General features: G+C 43.5%; 1 protein-coding gene across 1 annotated transcript in view; it reads right to left on the bottom strand.

Annotated features, from left to right (window-relative positions):
* The window catches only part of LOC135225233 (6-pyruvoyl tetrahydrobiopterin synthase-like), a 69,984-nt gene extending 64,837 nt beyond the window's left edge, over positions 1 to 5,147 (bottom strand). Inside the window, exon 1 of the mRNA XM_064264559.1 lies at positions 4,851 to 5,147. Coding sequence (XP_064120629.1) covers positions 4,851 to 4,921 — 71 coding nt within the window. The 5' untranslated portion in view covers positions 4,922 to 5,147. The remainder of the gene's footprint in view (positions 1 to 4,850) is intronic.
* Positions 5,148 to 15,351: the final 10,204 nt, after the last annotated feature.

Genomic DNA, 15,351 nt, shown 5'->3' with positions numbered 1-15,351 from the left:
CACCGAATTCGTCAAACGATATCGGCTGGTGGTCCTCTCGATTCCCGTAGAAATAGAGAAAGGGGCAGGATCCCTCCTCAACGGCTTACGTCAGGTAGGACCCAAAGGTCCCCCCGGTAGCGCAGCCCCTAACGTGGAATCTTACAGAGAAATCTCTGTAGGATCCCTCCCCTTTCCCTCGTAGCCGTAAGGAGAGAGGGAATGGGGGAGGAATTGGATACTGGCTCGCCTTCCCAGCGGAACTAGCAGTTGGAGAAGAAAAGGAGCAGCCATCGCCTTACGGCGATGGCCTCTCAGAGCCTGTGAAAACGTATCGTCAGGAGAAAACGTTTTCCCGAGGAGGGTTACGAACTCATACTGTAGGTAAGGGTCTGCCGCCACTGTGAACATCGTCTGGGTGGGGCTGATCGACACCTGACAGGAGAGAGCCGATACCGTCCTCCGACTCATTCCAGTCCTCGTCGAGGTCGAAACCTCTCAGGAGGACCGAAGGGGTATTCAAATACGGTGTCCGAAGACACGTAGAAACGCCTCTGTCGCAGTAGAGGAGGTGAAGTAGCTTGTTCGACCGGCCAGAACTGAGAGAGCCTTCTTGTCCGGAGACGAGAGACTACCTGGTTCAACAAAGTCGGCAAGCTCCGATCGCGGCAGACCCACCGTCGATTTGGGTTCCCTCTCGGGCCCCAAAACGACTCGAGCCGAGACGTGGCTCTGCTGGTGGGAGCGGCGATCCTTCCCCGAGGTCGTTGTGCTGACGAATCAGCGCCATAACCTCGGCAAAGTACCTCTGGATCTCGGAAGTCGCAGCATCTTGCAGAGTAGGACCGTTAAGCCCTTCGAACAAGAGCATATTCCGAGAACCTTCCTCCTAAGAAGGGGGAACAGCGACAGCCCTCTCGGTCTTCTCCATCCACTTGCGCATACGTCCTGGCCGGTCCAAGAACCGTGCCTGGCACGTAGGGCGTGGTGGTGGGATCATGAGGGGCGCACCCCATCTCACGATCACTCCTCAATACCTCGCTCCTCCCGGTGTAAACGCGAGGAGGTTGAAGGTACGGGAGAGGCAGACCTGACGCTCCCTCCTCGCTCGCTGGCAGAACCAGCAGGCTTGAAGGGCTGCAGGCGATCGTCAACCCGCGGTGGCGATCGAGCTGCAGGCCTGGTCGAACCGTCTCGCGTGGAGAACGGCTGGACTGAGCACAGCGGCCCCGATCTCGAGTGTCAGAAGAGCTGGTGCTGGTTGCCGTACCCGATCGCTCTCTGTGAGAGCGACGGTCAGGCGACCTGCAGGCTCCACTGTCACGTCGCTGGTTCCAGCCGTGGCTGGCACCGGCGAACGGGGGGACCTCTTCCCAGCCTCAGCCCGTGGACGGTCGGTGGGTGGGACCGTCAAGTCCCCGGGTAGCCCAGCTGGTCGCCGCGAGAGCGAGAGCTGGTCTGGTGAGAGTCGCGTGAGCGGCTGCCACCAGTCTTCCGCCCCGTGCCGTGAACCTGACGCTGAGCGGGCTCAGAGGTCTGGTTCCTGGCTGCACGGTCGCTGGTAGGCGACCGTACACTCGGTTCCTTCCCGCGAACGAGAGGCCGAGAGCGGACCCTGATGCAGTGGCAGAACCACTGACACCAGGCGAGGAAGTACCGGTGTTAGCCGTACCCTCTGGTCCCCGTAGTCTTCTTCCTTGCGGAAAAGAAGAGGACGGGCCCCGCTCCCGAAGGAGCAGGAGGACCAGCGGAAGGAACCCTCCCATCCCACCGAGGTAGTGAGACGGGTCCCGAGAAGCTCCCGAGGGAGACTTCTTAGGAGGAGGAGGCAACCTTCTTCTTCCTCGGCTGTGAAGCCTTAGAAGTCGAAGGGGAAGAGGCGGCAGCCGACGACGATGAAGAAGATGAAGACGACGACGACGACACCTTCCTCCTCTTCTTCGTCAGCTTCCTCAGGACAGACGTAAGATCTGCCATCCAGGGCGGAGCCGGGGCTGCTGTAGCCGAAGCCACAGGGCCCAGACGCACCTGTACAGACAGACCAAAGTCTGGGGTAGTACCACCACGAACAGGGACGACGTCAGCAGGTATGGGCATCTCAGGAACAGCAGGCACAGCCAGCACAGCATCGGTAGGGACAGCCAGCGCAGCAACGGCAGGGACAGCCAGCGCAGCAACGGCAGGAACAGCCAGCGCAGCAACTGCATGGACAGTCAGCCCAGAATCGGCAGGTACGGCAGGCAGCACCGGAAACACAGGAAGTGGAGCAGCAGCCAGCAACATCCTGGTACCGGCGGCAGGTCCAGGGGCGAGCTCTAGGGCAGCGGAAGTGTGGTCTCGGCAGCGCGGCAACCACGAGCGGCGGCGGCACGCCCCCCTCTCGGTACGGCGAACGGCACTTCACAGCGGCTGTAGGCAAGACTGTTACCACGTGAGGCGAGTACACCAGGTGAGGAGGGACGTCGTCACCTGGAGCGTGGTCACCACTCCATGGGTGACCGCAGTAGGCCCAGACATAGAACCGCAGCCCCTGGACACTAGCACGCCCTGCAAATGGTAAGGACGCCCATACCTCACCAAGGTCCACCCTCGTGGCAGTAGCACCTGCGGAAATAACAGTAGTAGTGATAGTGGGGGGGAAGTCCCCTAGCGCGGGGGGGTGAGCCCCACACCGAACGAGTGGAAGACCCCGAATACAATTGTATATCGGGTACCGAGCGCCCTCCCCCGCGCTCGACGGATCGGGCGCCAGGAGAAGAAGAAAAAAACCCAGATAACCTCCCCCCCCGAAGGGGAAGGGCCATCTGTGGGAGCTGAGCGGGGGGGGGGGGTGGGGGGATTCTCGTTCCCCACCCCCGCACATCACCCATGTACCCAACAATAATAATAAGAGCCCGAGAGCAATCGTGCCCTCGGCCCGAATGCAAGGGCATAAGGATCAATTCCCTGACTGAGCGTAACTTGAACCAAATAAATATTGATGCAATCAATAATAAAAGGAATAAAATGAAAAAGAATCTTGCATTACGATTCACTTCACAATGAATAAGGGCTCGGATCGAGCGCATTTGCGCCCTCGGTACCGAGCGCAAGGGTGGTAAAAGGATCCATTCCCGATTATGAACGGAAACCTTGATCCATAATGAATTGATGCAATCAAAATATATATGAAAAATGAAAAAGAATACTGCGCTTGCGACTTTCACTTCATAAAAAATAAAAAGGGGAAGGATCTCAATTCCCGGGAAATAGCGGAAACATTGATCCAAGTAAATAATGCAATCTCAATAAAATATGAAAATGAAAAAGAACTGCACTTGCGATTTCACTTCATTCAAATAAAAAGGGGAAAGGATCAATTTCCGGGTAAGAGCGGAAACTGATCCAAAATGAGTATTGCTACAATCAAAATAAATATATGAAAATGAAAAAAGAATACTGTACTTGCGATTCCACTTCCATACAGAATAAGTTTTCGTGCCGAGCGCATTCGCTCGGCAACGAGCATACAGGTCAAAAAAATATAAATGAAAAGGGCACTTACTTACGATTTACATCTACACATTTCCAACCAAAATATAAGCTCGGAGCGAGCGCTCTCCCGCCCTCGGCACCGAGCATACACAATACGAGGATCATTTCTGGGAAAAATGAATTCCCGCACTTACGCCCTTCAGTCCCGGCACTCGGGTAATCGGAGGGCGTGGAGAAACCAAGATCCTTTAATTCACAATTGAATTCAATGGAAATAAATATGAAATGATTGTACTTACAATTCAGTTTCACTAGATAAATAGAAAAAGAAAAACACAACCATGCGAAAGCAACGACTATGAAAAGCGGGCCAGAGAGCGGGATGATCCACGTCTACAACAACAGCATGGCCGAAAGCAAAAGTGATTTGTTTACCTCCCAGTCGCGCGCGCGCGCCTGTCGGACAAGCAGTTAACTACCGAACCCCTTGTTCGAAAGCTTACGACCTATCCAGCTGCCGCTAGTACCTTCCTATTGTAAAAGGACCGAAGGTTTGTATGCCGTGTCGGAACAAATTGTCATTTAAGAGTAATAAAAACAAATTACTAGGGATGATTATCGTACACAGTAAGAGTGAATGGTAGGATAATGACGTCATTGCCTCAAGCGAATTCTGAATGCTGATTGGTCCTATTTTCTCCCGAGTCTTAACACATAAAAAATATCCATCCGGACTTTTAATTTCTTCCGGACGGAAAACGGCCAAGTGGCTCGCGACGTCACGGCTACAGTCTTCTATACTAGGTGTAAATTCCATCTGACTAGCGAGGAAATGGATTTGGAGCTTATATTATAAGAGGAACTGTAAGTTACGTGATCAGATCGTCAATTCTTAGAGTTCTTATCACTTAACTTTTTAACATCCTGATTTACTATGATAATGCAGTTGGTTACAAGCATGTTGCAATAAATCAGTATTCCGGGGATTGCTACGATTGCACCCTGGTTATCATATACACTTAAGGTATCTGGAGTTGGTAAGTCGGGGTTTACTTCTTCATACTGCTCTAAAACCAAGGGACACTACTGTGACAAACAGTAAAATTGCCTAAGACTTCGTAAATCTGGTAGCCCGTGAGCTAGTTAATTCCGTACCAAACATAAAAAAATTGAACCAATCTTCTTAGGTCAAAGGCAAATAATCCTACAACCAGAATAAAATAAAGTCATAATCACACAACACGCTTGTATAAATCAGATAGGTCCCAGTTAGCCTTTTGATTGTCATCCCATGGTAGAAGTGGGGAATTACGTGAGGAACAAATAGCCGTCAGAGCTCAGCAGAAGCCCCAGTCTTTCTAACAGAACCAAACACATGTAAACACAACTGCACTTACCTGTGTAACCTGTGACAAGCGCTAAAACACTCGATGCGAGTAACGTAAGCAACAGGTCGCCTATCAGACATGCTTACGGTGGTCTTCTTGACTCAATGCAGCTGTTTAGGGACGCCTAACGCAGTATACTACACCCTGCTTATCTATTAAATGACAAGATTACAGAGAACACTGAGAAAAATGGACTTTGAGGTATTCTGCCTTAAAGTCCACTGTAATCAAGAGTTGTGGGGCTGGGTTGTGTACACGGTGGAACCTCGACACCCTCTACAACAAACGCTGCCTCTCAAGGCTCTCAGGCTCACCCAGTCCCAGTCCCCCAGAGTCCCAGACTTGTTCGGGATCAATGGAGGTGGCAGTTGCCATACGCTGCAATTTTTTTTTTTCTTCTTTACTGCAAAGCTGTAAAATGATAGGGTTTTCAAAAGTTAAATCGTAAATCCGTATTTATGAGATAAATTCATATTTAGGCTATGCATTTGTGATACGACGTCCGATTTTTTTTATCTACAAATGATTATGTTTATGTAAATTACAATTAGTTCTCAGACGGTACCCAGAGCCGTATATATACGGCTCTGAAGGTACCTCTCTCTTCTCCCTAGTAAAGTACCTGTGATGGTTATAAAAGCTGACGGTAAAGAACTGCACTTTTCGTGTACCTAAAAACTTCAGCCATTATTATCAACTGCTAGTTCAGGAGCGTAGCCAGGAATTTAGTAAGGGTCCGGGGACACTTTTATGGAAAATAAATGAACCAGGCGAGTTGAGTGATCCCTTAGCTGAGGGATGGGGGACCCATTGTGAGCTCCATCGGAAATTTTTGTTTTTTTACCAGTTTTAGAGGCATTGTGATGTGGGTACATGAAATGAATATTTTTGACATATCTTAGAACCAGTATTTAGTGCTTTATCCAATGGAGTAATAATAATAATTTTTACTATTTTCCTTTAAGACATCGTTCATACATACATACATAGAGAGAGAGAGAGAGAGAGAGAGAGAGAGAGAGGTATGTAGAAATATCTAACTTTGTTTTTTTGGGTTATGGATTACTTATACACTAATAATTAAGGTCAAATGTCAGCCAGAGAATATAATACGGACAAACACGTAATGAGGTGATCTTGCTGTTTAACGGTCGTGTTATGCAACTCCACTTTTTTTTTTATTTAATAAGCCTAATCTGCATTACGTACCTATTTTCCCAAAGTGTTTTTGCCGTCTCTCTCTCTCTCTCTCTTGATGGTTTAACTAGGGTTAATCTTTTGCCATAAGGGATAGGTCACGTGCTCCCCTACCGCTACAGCTACGCTAATGATATGTAAATATAGTCATATTCATATATAATTACATACATACTTACATACATACACACCCACACACACGTATATAATATATATATATATTATAATAATATATAGATATATATATATATATATATATGTGTGTGTGTGTGTGTGTGTGTTATATAGATATATATCTAGTCTACCGCCTTACCATTCGATATGGTCTTCTTGCCTTACCTGCGCTAATGCTGCTGGGATGAATAGTTACTTACATAATCTAGTCATTTAATTTTTCTTTTTTTGCTCGAATATAACGTGTGTTTTTTTTTTTTTTTTTTGTAGTAAATCAACTACCCGGCATTCTTCATTTCCTTTCACAGACACCTGGAATATACCTTTTACTTAAATGAGTATCTAGAACCGAAGTGAAATCCACGCCAAAACATACTTCATAGTTGTCCCCTGTATTCCTGTGATACATGAAAGATATCCTAGTCATTGATTTATCGTTTTCACATGAACTTAGTACGGAACAGACAAATAAAAACAATCATATATCCTTGGAAGAGGCCATAACAAGGATATTTGCTAATCACACAAGTGCGTTTATTAACGAACTATCTTATTGATATATTTTAATATCCCAAGATACTATACTACATATTATCCACGTCGTTTTATTGTTTGTTCCCTTCAATACGTGTAATGATATGAATGTCAAGACACGTAGTACTGTCAGTTTGTCATAATTAAAATCAGACATATTTAGGCGTAATCCACACATGATATAGTAGAAATAAAAAAAACCGAAATGTCCTGTAAGACGACTTAAATAACAATATTCCTTCATGGGTTCTTGGTTATTGGTTAATTCTTGTCGTTATAATATCAATCATTAAGTAGTTATGAATTTATGTGTAATTCATCAGTATACATCGCAGTTCACTTAGTTTGTACAGTTCAGACTAATTAATTTGCATATTAACAGTCGCCCAGAGGAGACTCACTCTTGCACTGTAATTATTTCTCTCGGGTTCAAAGCATGGAATGACTTGCATGGAACTGGTCTGTTGCATACTTTCCAAAGAAATACATTAACCTGGCAACAATCCAAAGACGAGGGATCAATAACATTAAAGCAGAAAGCGTTAAAACCCCCCCTTTTTTTCTTCTTCTTTGCTTACAGTGAAGCGAAAAAGTGGATTTCATGTTATATGTTCTGTAGATATTGATGCTCGTGATTGCCGTATTATATTTCGTTAGTCGTCGCACCGTTAATTGTTAATTATCTGTTTATTACACAAGGGCATTCTATTCAGCGGAGTCCACACATTCTAATATAACAGTAGTTCAGTTATATACAGTCACTGTCTATCACTGAAATATTTCAATACAAGGTGACCAAACAGCCTGGGATCCAGGGTGTAGTTTGACCAGTTCTCGTCTCAGCTTACTATAGTACGTGAGAAACAACCACAGGGTATCAGAATTATCATGTTTTGTCTTACCTGGGCTATCTTACATCGAGTCGTAGAAAATTAGGCCTAATTTGACTCCGCAACGTTGATGCGTGAAATCAGGTCTAAGTCATTGTATCTGTCAGGAGGGCTTTTAGCCAAATGTCCGTCCTTCCTTTGTACATACTTTTTATACCATATACTAAAATGTAGAGCATTTCACCGCCTATCCGACGATATATATATATATATATATATATATATAGATATATATATATAGTATATATCATATATATATTAATATATATAATATATATGTGTGTGTGTGTGTGTGTGTGTGTGTATAAAAAATGTACTCACTGCACGAAGATATATGCATATTTTCAGCTGCGCAGACACACAATCGCAGCTTAATCTCAAACAACATCAATAAAGTTATAGTTAGAGCTTTCTCCTTATCTAAGTAGATATAGAGGCCACTCTATGTCTTCGTTAGACTTCTCTGTGAGCTTCCCGCCTTTTAAAATAGATTTAAGCATTTTAGTAATGCGAATGGCAAAGTATTAATTTGAACTGAATTATGGCTAGTTTTTGGAACCACTCTGTTCTTCTGATCGGAACAGCAACAGCCGACGTTATAAGCAGAGCGACCAACAAACAGGGCTTGAATAAGAACAATTGCCTGTCATTAGCACTGTTCATAGCATCAAATTAATTACGACACGATCCACAATCTATATATGTGTGTGTGTGTGTGTAAATTCAAACATTCATCCACACACAAAAGATGCCCATTGATAAACAGTAGTAGTAACACACGTATGCATAACCGTGGTGATAATGAAAGTGGTTAGCGTGTGTCATTGGAGTGTATGGGGCAGTCCCCATACACTCCAATCTAACGCCATGAAAGGGCCGGCCTTTCAATAAGGGTCAACAGCAGGGTGGGGCCTGCAACACACATTTGGGCCCCAGTGTCTACCACAGCCTGTACAGGGTTGTGACCCTTAGGCTTAGGCCTATGCACTAATGAGGACACTGCCACTTGTATAGTAGGCTGCATACTGGGTTGTACCCCGGCAGTGACTACCCCTAGTGTTACTGATGAAGCAGGGTCATCATTCACCATCTTCTTGCTCCTACAAAACCGTTTCAAGCGGCCAATTTTTTGACAGCCATGACAAACACTATTTCTCGCTGGGCACAATAACTTTCTGGGTTCATGCTGCACTCCATCGTTCCTACGCATACGAGCATTGATGGGAACCGGAGCCCTCTCACTACTCTTCACCGCTGCACACTCAGGGTTGGGGTGGGGGCTAGGGTCCATCTCCACATCGGCTGCATGTGGCTCTTGACGCCATGTGTCATGCTAGGGAATGGATGCATCTTGGCAGGCTGCATTGTATGTTGCACACACTGCCCTTGGGGCATTTATACTACAAACAGAATCACATGACATATAGAGGTCTCTTTTTCAATATCTTATCCCTTGGACCTACCATAAGCTTTCCAATAAGCATATATTCAGACAAATCACTATGACAGCTAGGAAACGAAGCCACAATCCATGGCTTTATGCGAGAACTTTGCAAAATATTCACCAATGAACTCCTCACGCCCTTGCATATATACAAAAAACTCAGCCCAATGCACAGCTTGGTTCGATGCATGTAGAACCATGGCCCCTATAGCATCCAAAGTCCCTTCTGGGGACAAATTACCCCACTGTACATCACTACACCGGGCATTCAGCTTACGTTGCAACTCTGGGGTGCAATGAAGCCCAATGTGTTGAACTGCATCCACTGGTTGAAGCTTATGTAGTCTAAGCCAATGTGCCATGGACCGTTTCCAAGTCCTGTAGGAGGCCGATGGTATTTCGAAAGCATACTTCTCTGGTAGTGGTGGGTACGGGTGTGGAGGAGTTATGGAGTTCCATTTGACAACGAGTGTGTGTGTGTGTGTGTGTGTGTGTGTGTGTGAGAGAGAGAGAGAGAGAGAGAGAAGAGAGAGAGAGAGAGAGAGAGGGTGTAATTGCTGTATGGATGGTTAATGACTGAATTGGCTGTTGGTGCTGGGTTGTCTGCTGGTGCTGTTGGAGTTTAGAGTTCTATGTTTTTGGTTAGTTTTCAGTCAGTCTTGGTTAGAGCCTGTGACAGAGAGTAGTGTTGACAGCAGTTATTGGAGGAAGTAAAAGTCAGTTGAGTTTTGTGTGTTATTGATGTGTTTTATTGATTTGTTGTGAGTTTGGTGTTGTTGCTTAAGAGTTGCTGTGCCTGTATTGTTGGATTTGTTGTGCTTTTGAGTTCCTGAGTTTTTGTTGTATGTGATTGTTGTGGTTGAGGGTTGTTGTTGTTGTTATTATTCCTTGATGTTCTTGGTGGGTGTGTATGTTGCCTTTTGTGTTGTTGCCTTTTTTTGTGGTGTTGGTGATTGGTTGTGCAGTGGTCTTGGGTTATGATTGTGTTCCTTTTTTGTTGCTGTGTTTGTTGAGTTGTGGTTGTGTTCCTTGGTTGTTGTTGTGTTGTTGGGTTGCAGTCCTTGGGTGTTGGGTTGTGGTTCTTGGTTTTTGGTTTGTTGTTGTTAATGTTTCAGCGACCTTGACCAGCAGACAGCACAGCATAGCCCAAAGTATCTGGAGTGGTTGGTAAGTACATGTGTTTTGAGAGTTTTTTTTTGCTTATTTTTTTTTTTTTTTTTTTTTTTTTTAGGTAGAGGTCACTTGTCCTGCATGAATTCTGTAGTGTAAAGAAAAAAGTGTGGTTGAGTGTGAGTCTGGCAGCTGGATTGGTTAAGTTTATGTGGGGGGAATTCTGCCACTTGTTTTTGAGCTTGTGATCCCGCCACACGGGGGCCTAGGGCTGCTCTGTAGATGCAAGCCATTTGCGATTGTAGACAAACAGTCGTTATGGGCTTGCAATGCATCTCGACCTTAGGCACCCACATGTTGCAGAGCGCCACTCCAACAGGAGTAGTACTTTGGGCACCCCTGGAGGATCATCATGTCCTCCTTGCTGTGAAAGACGGTCCCCTCCCTGGTGTAGACATGATTACCCCTTATGCATCCTACTCACTGCGCCATGTAGGAATCAGAAGGAAACCCGTGTATCACTCCTGTGTTTTATTACATGTCCAGTCCCGTACAGAGGTGTGACTGCAAGTGAAGTGCAGACATGAAGGCAACATCGGCACCAATCGCGCTGCCCTCTTGGCAACAGACATTACACACATTCAATCATCCTACAGTACTACAAAGTTTTTAGATCGCTCAAGGATTTCTTGATCCTACAAAGTCAAGTTTCGCTGTTAGTGACAGACTATGTTAACTCACATTCTTTGCTGTCATTACAGTTCAAATGCATCTGTCAGTATCTGAATGGACCAGAGGCGTATTTGGGGGGCTGGGCAGTCAGGGGTGGGGGGGGACTTGTCCTCCTCAAGACTTGGTTTGACCCCCTAGCCTTTGAAATAATTATAATAAACAGAAGGAATGCTAACTGCAGCACAAGACCAGGCCCTAAGAACCAGATATGTTCAAAGAATGATAGATGGGAATAACATCTCACCCATATGCAGGAAGTGTAATTTGAAAAACGAGGCCATAAACCACAGAGCATGCAAATGTCCAGACATTTTCACTTGCCAGAACCAATACAAAAGAGGCACAACTCAGTACCAAAAAGCCCTCCACTGGAGCCTGTGCAAGAAACACCAGCTACCTTGCAGTAATAAGTGGTACAAACACCAACCTGAAGGAGTGGTAAAGAACTTTCAAGCAAAGATCCTCTGGGACTATGGTATCAGAACAGATTGGGTGATACGTGCCAATAGACAAGATGTGACGTTGATTGACAAAATCAAGAAGAAAGTAAGTATCACTCACTGATGTCGCAATGCAATAGGACACCATAGTAGAAGAGCAAGAGAGAGAAAAGATTGATAAGTATCAAGACCTGAAAATAGAAATAAGGTTATGGGATATGCCGGTGGAAATTTCATCCATAATCATAGGAACACTAGACATGACCCCAAGATCCCTGAAAAGGAACCTGGAAAAACTAGGTGCCGAAGTAGCTCCGGGACCCATGAAGAAGAGTGTGCTCCTAGAAACAGTGCACAGTGAGAAAAGTGAGGACTTCTAAGGAGGCAGGATGCAACCTGGAAACCCACACTATAAAAACCACCCAGTTTAATAGGATGGCTGTGATAGGCTCCCCAAAAATATAATAATATCAACAATACTAGAACCAGACTTTTTCTTTTTCTGTATTGTCATTCCTATTTCTGGTTTTATGTGACTATTATATAAAGGTACTATATATATAATAATATTATATATATATATAATATACAATATAATTCTATATATATATATATATATTATATATATGTATTATATATATAATATATATATATACTATATATATATTTGTGTGTGTGTGTAGCCAATTACAGAGCAGCCTCGTTACCACCACGCCCGGGTCACCAGTGACCAAATTTCCACTTTACGCCGAGTCAAAAGTAGATCAAATCCAAAATTAAGCTATTACAGACTGCTCTGTGAACAAGAGCCCTTGCTGACATAATGCCAACGCAATCATAAACCACAAAACAATGTGTTTTGGGCGTCTTGTGCATGGGCTAATCTAAATGTCAGCAGAGAGTGAATATCAACAGGAGGTGGTGGTTCGTTGAATCACGGCCGGGTTCCGAACCCGATCCCTATCGCCAGCAAACCAGACAACAAAAAAAAAAAAAAAAAAAAAAATTTCATAATTATGTAGATTTAAAGGAAAACTCCAGAAAAGCAGAAGAGTGGAGAAGAATGACTATAATAAAAACAAAAGAGGTTCATTCCAGAGGCGTCATTACAGATTTTTCTTGTGGGTGGGGGGGTGCGAGTGGCCGGGGTGCAGAAAATGGGAGCAAAGTTTTAGATCTTATGGTATGGGTGGGGTGACGAGCGAAGCAAGCCCTATCAGCCGGGAATAGCACCCCCGAGAAATGTTTGGAAATTTGTGCGTATTTAGAAGTCATATAACAGCTGTAATGAGTTAATAAAGCATCAAACAGGTTGTGCCACATCCACCCACACGCATATATGTATGTGTGTAATATATATATATATATATATATATATATATATATATATTTATATATATATATTATCTATAATATATATTGTGTGTGTGTGTGTGTGTGTGTGTGTGTGGGGGGTGGATCAATACACTCACACACAGATTATATATATATATATATATATATATATATATATATATATATATATATATAGTGTGTGTGTGTGTGTGTGTGTATATATATATATATATATATATATATATATATATATATATATTGTTATGCTGCAAGCCAGAGCCTTGTTTAGGACTTGCATAAGCATAATAAATTATATATTAAAAGGGGAAAACTGGAGGTTGCCAGCTGGCACTGAGACACTACGTACTGGCATTGATGTATTTACACAGTGCTTCTGTACAATAATAAACGAAAGGGAGCGCAACAGAGGGCAAATGAATTAGTTAATAACTGTAATCTAATTCAGTTGTACTGCTGATCGTTGAAGCTGCAGAGAGCTTCTTGTGGAATTGGACACTTTGTGGAGGTTTCAGCAAAAATACTCTCTAGCTCCCAGGAAGTGAAATTTATAATGATTAAACACCAGCTAGTATGCACAGCTTCCCTAATCCACTTAACCATTCAATTACGCCATATAATAGCTCTCAATGACTGGGCTTGACACTTTTTGAATGAACCCATTATCTATGTAAGTTTGGATCACATCAAAATATTGCTTATGGTACATAGGATCAGAACTGAAACGAGCTAATATCGATTTCAAGTGAGCAATTGCAAGCTTATAATTGACAGTCGGCCTTTAACAGTCATGGAATGGTAGACTGACCTGGTAACCTCGTGAGGTTTGCTTAATGCTGCTCACAACACATCGCCTCGTGGCATGGTGTGTGACATTAATTTCTCATCGGGCTGAATGCTCAGTACATCTAATCTCCACCACCCATCAACATCACGCTCAGTCTCCAGAATTCTACATACACATAATGTTCTTACGACAGAAGTATCAATGCCTTCTCTAGCCCATCCTGGGAGTTCTCCCATAAGGGGATACTCCATCAGGTGTTACAAAAAAGCTGATGTCATTGCATTTCTCTAAGCCGTACACAAAATAACTGAAATAATCAGCTCCAATTGAGATCTCTATTTTTTCAACCTCCAGATCAGCAAGTGTGTAACTATTCTGTTCCAAATGCTCTTTTATGTTCATCAGTCAGATTTTGTGAATGGGAGTGTTTACTTTATCATGAACTAACAACCGTAACCTCAGGAATCTTTGGCTTAATTCTCAGTCGGCATGCTACTAAAGTAAACTCCCTGTTAATCTCGTCAGTTGCAAAGGGTGCAATATTCAATGGAACATTTTTGATGATGGGAAGGTCCAATTCAGCGGCCAAATGGCTACTAATAAAGCTTCTTTGGCTTCCTGTGTCAAAAAATTCTTTGGTCATACATTCCTTATTATTATTATGAATGGCAGCTGATGCAATTGGTAATAAAGTAGGTGGCAGGTCCACACTACTAGTAGAGTTTAATATTTTAGCATTAACATGTGGTTTCTCATCTGATTTGTTATATTTATTGTTTACATTAAGCTTTCTCTTTGGGCTCTCTATATGCAGTTTCTGAATCTGAGTGGTGGCTTTAGACACAATGTTGGATCTAGGAACGGTGCAGTAGTTGAAGTTGCATTAAGATTTTGTTTAGATTTTATGTTATTAGAACAAATGAGAGTATGGGGATGCCCTATACTTTGCAATTTTGGTTACTACAGCACTCATGACTATGGTGTCCTTTCATGAGGCAATTGAAATAATGTTGTTTTGCATTAAGAGCTTCTTATGGTCGTTTACACTGACAGAATTGTGACAATAATTCATGGAATGCCCTTTGTTGTAAAAGGGGCAGGATTTGACGTGAGCAGCAGCTGATGGCTGTTTGGTCTTAGGCTTTGACGATGATGTCATAATTACAACATTGCTCAAGGTAAGAATGTGAAAATCTAGAGTGTCATACAACTTGGTTACTGAATAATCTGACTTGCGCAAAAAAATGGACGACTTGCGAATAGACTACCCCTAAAACAAGTTTCTTGTTTACTAAGTTAACTACTATCCCTTCCCTGGCTAACATGGGACTAAGTGTGTCAATTTCCTGCAATGCAATATTAAGTTCAATTAGAAAATTTTTGAGGCTTTCATGCTCAAAGGTAAGGATAGGCAAATCCCCAAGGTGATTGAATAACTGAGCTAACATCTATTTTGAGCTACCATGTAACTTGTCTAACAAATGGATTGCTACCTCATAGATCTCCGCAGTGACGCTCAACAACTTTATCAAACTAAGTGGCTCTTCTTCTAGCATGATAAGAAGGTGTGTGAACTTGGTGATTGGATTTATCTCTGTACAGTTGTGCTCATAGACATAAAAAAGCTGTTTGAATGTTGGATATCTGCTCATATCCCCTTTAAAGTTAATTTAATCTCTCTTAATTTCCTTGAGACAGTTGATAAGTCTAGGAAAGCTGTTAGACTCTCACCTGAAGGGTGCTTTTAGCAGCTCCAACTTCACTGAGTGCATCACACATCTTTATTAGTCTTCTTCTAATTTGACACCAGACCTAAAAGTATATGTAAGTTCGTCATGATCTCGTTCAA

This window comes from Macrobrachium nipponense, chromosome 13 (genome assembly GCF_015104395.2).
Source record: "Macrobrachium nipponense isolate FS-2020 chromosome 13, ASM1510439v2, whole genome shotgun sequence".
Lineage (NCBI taxonomy): Eukaryota > Metazoa > Arthropoda > Malacostraca > Decapoda > Palaemonidae > Macrobrachium > Macrobrachium nipponense.
The sequence above is the reverse complement of the archived record's forward strand: the minus strand, read 5'-3'. Positions and strand labels throughout refer to the sequence as shown.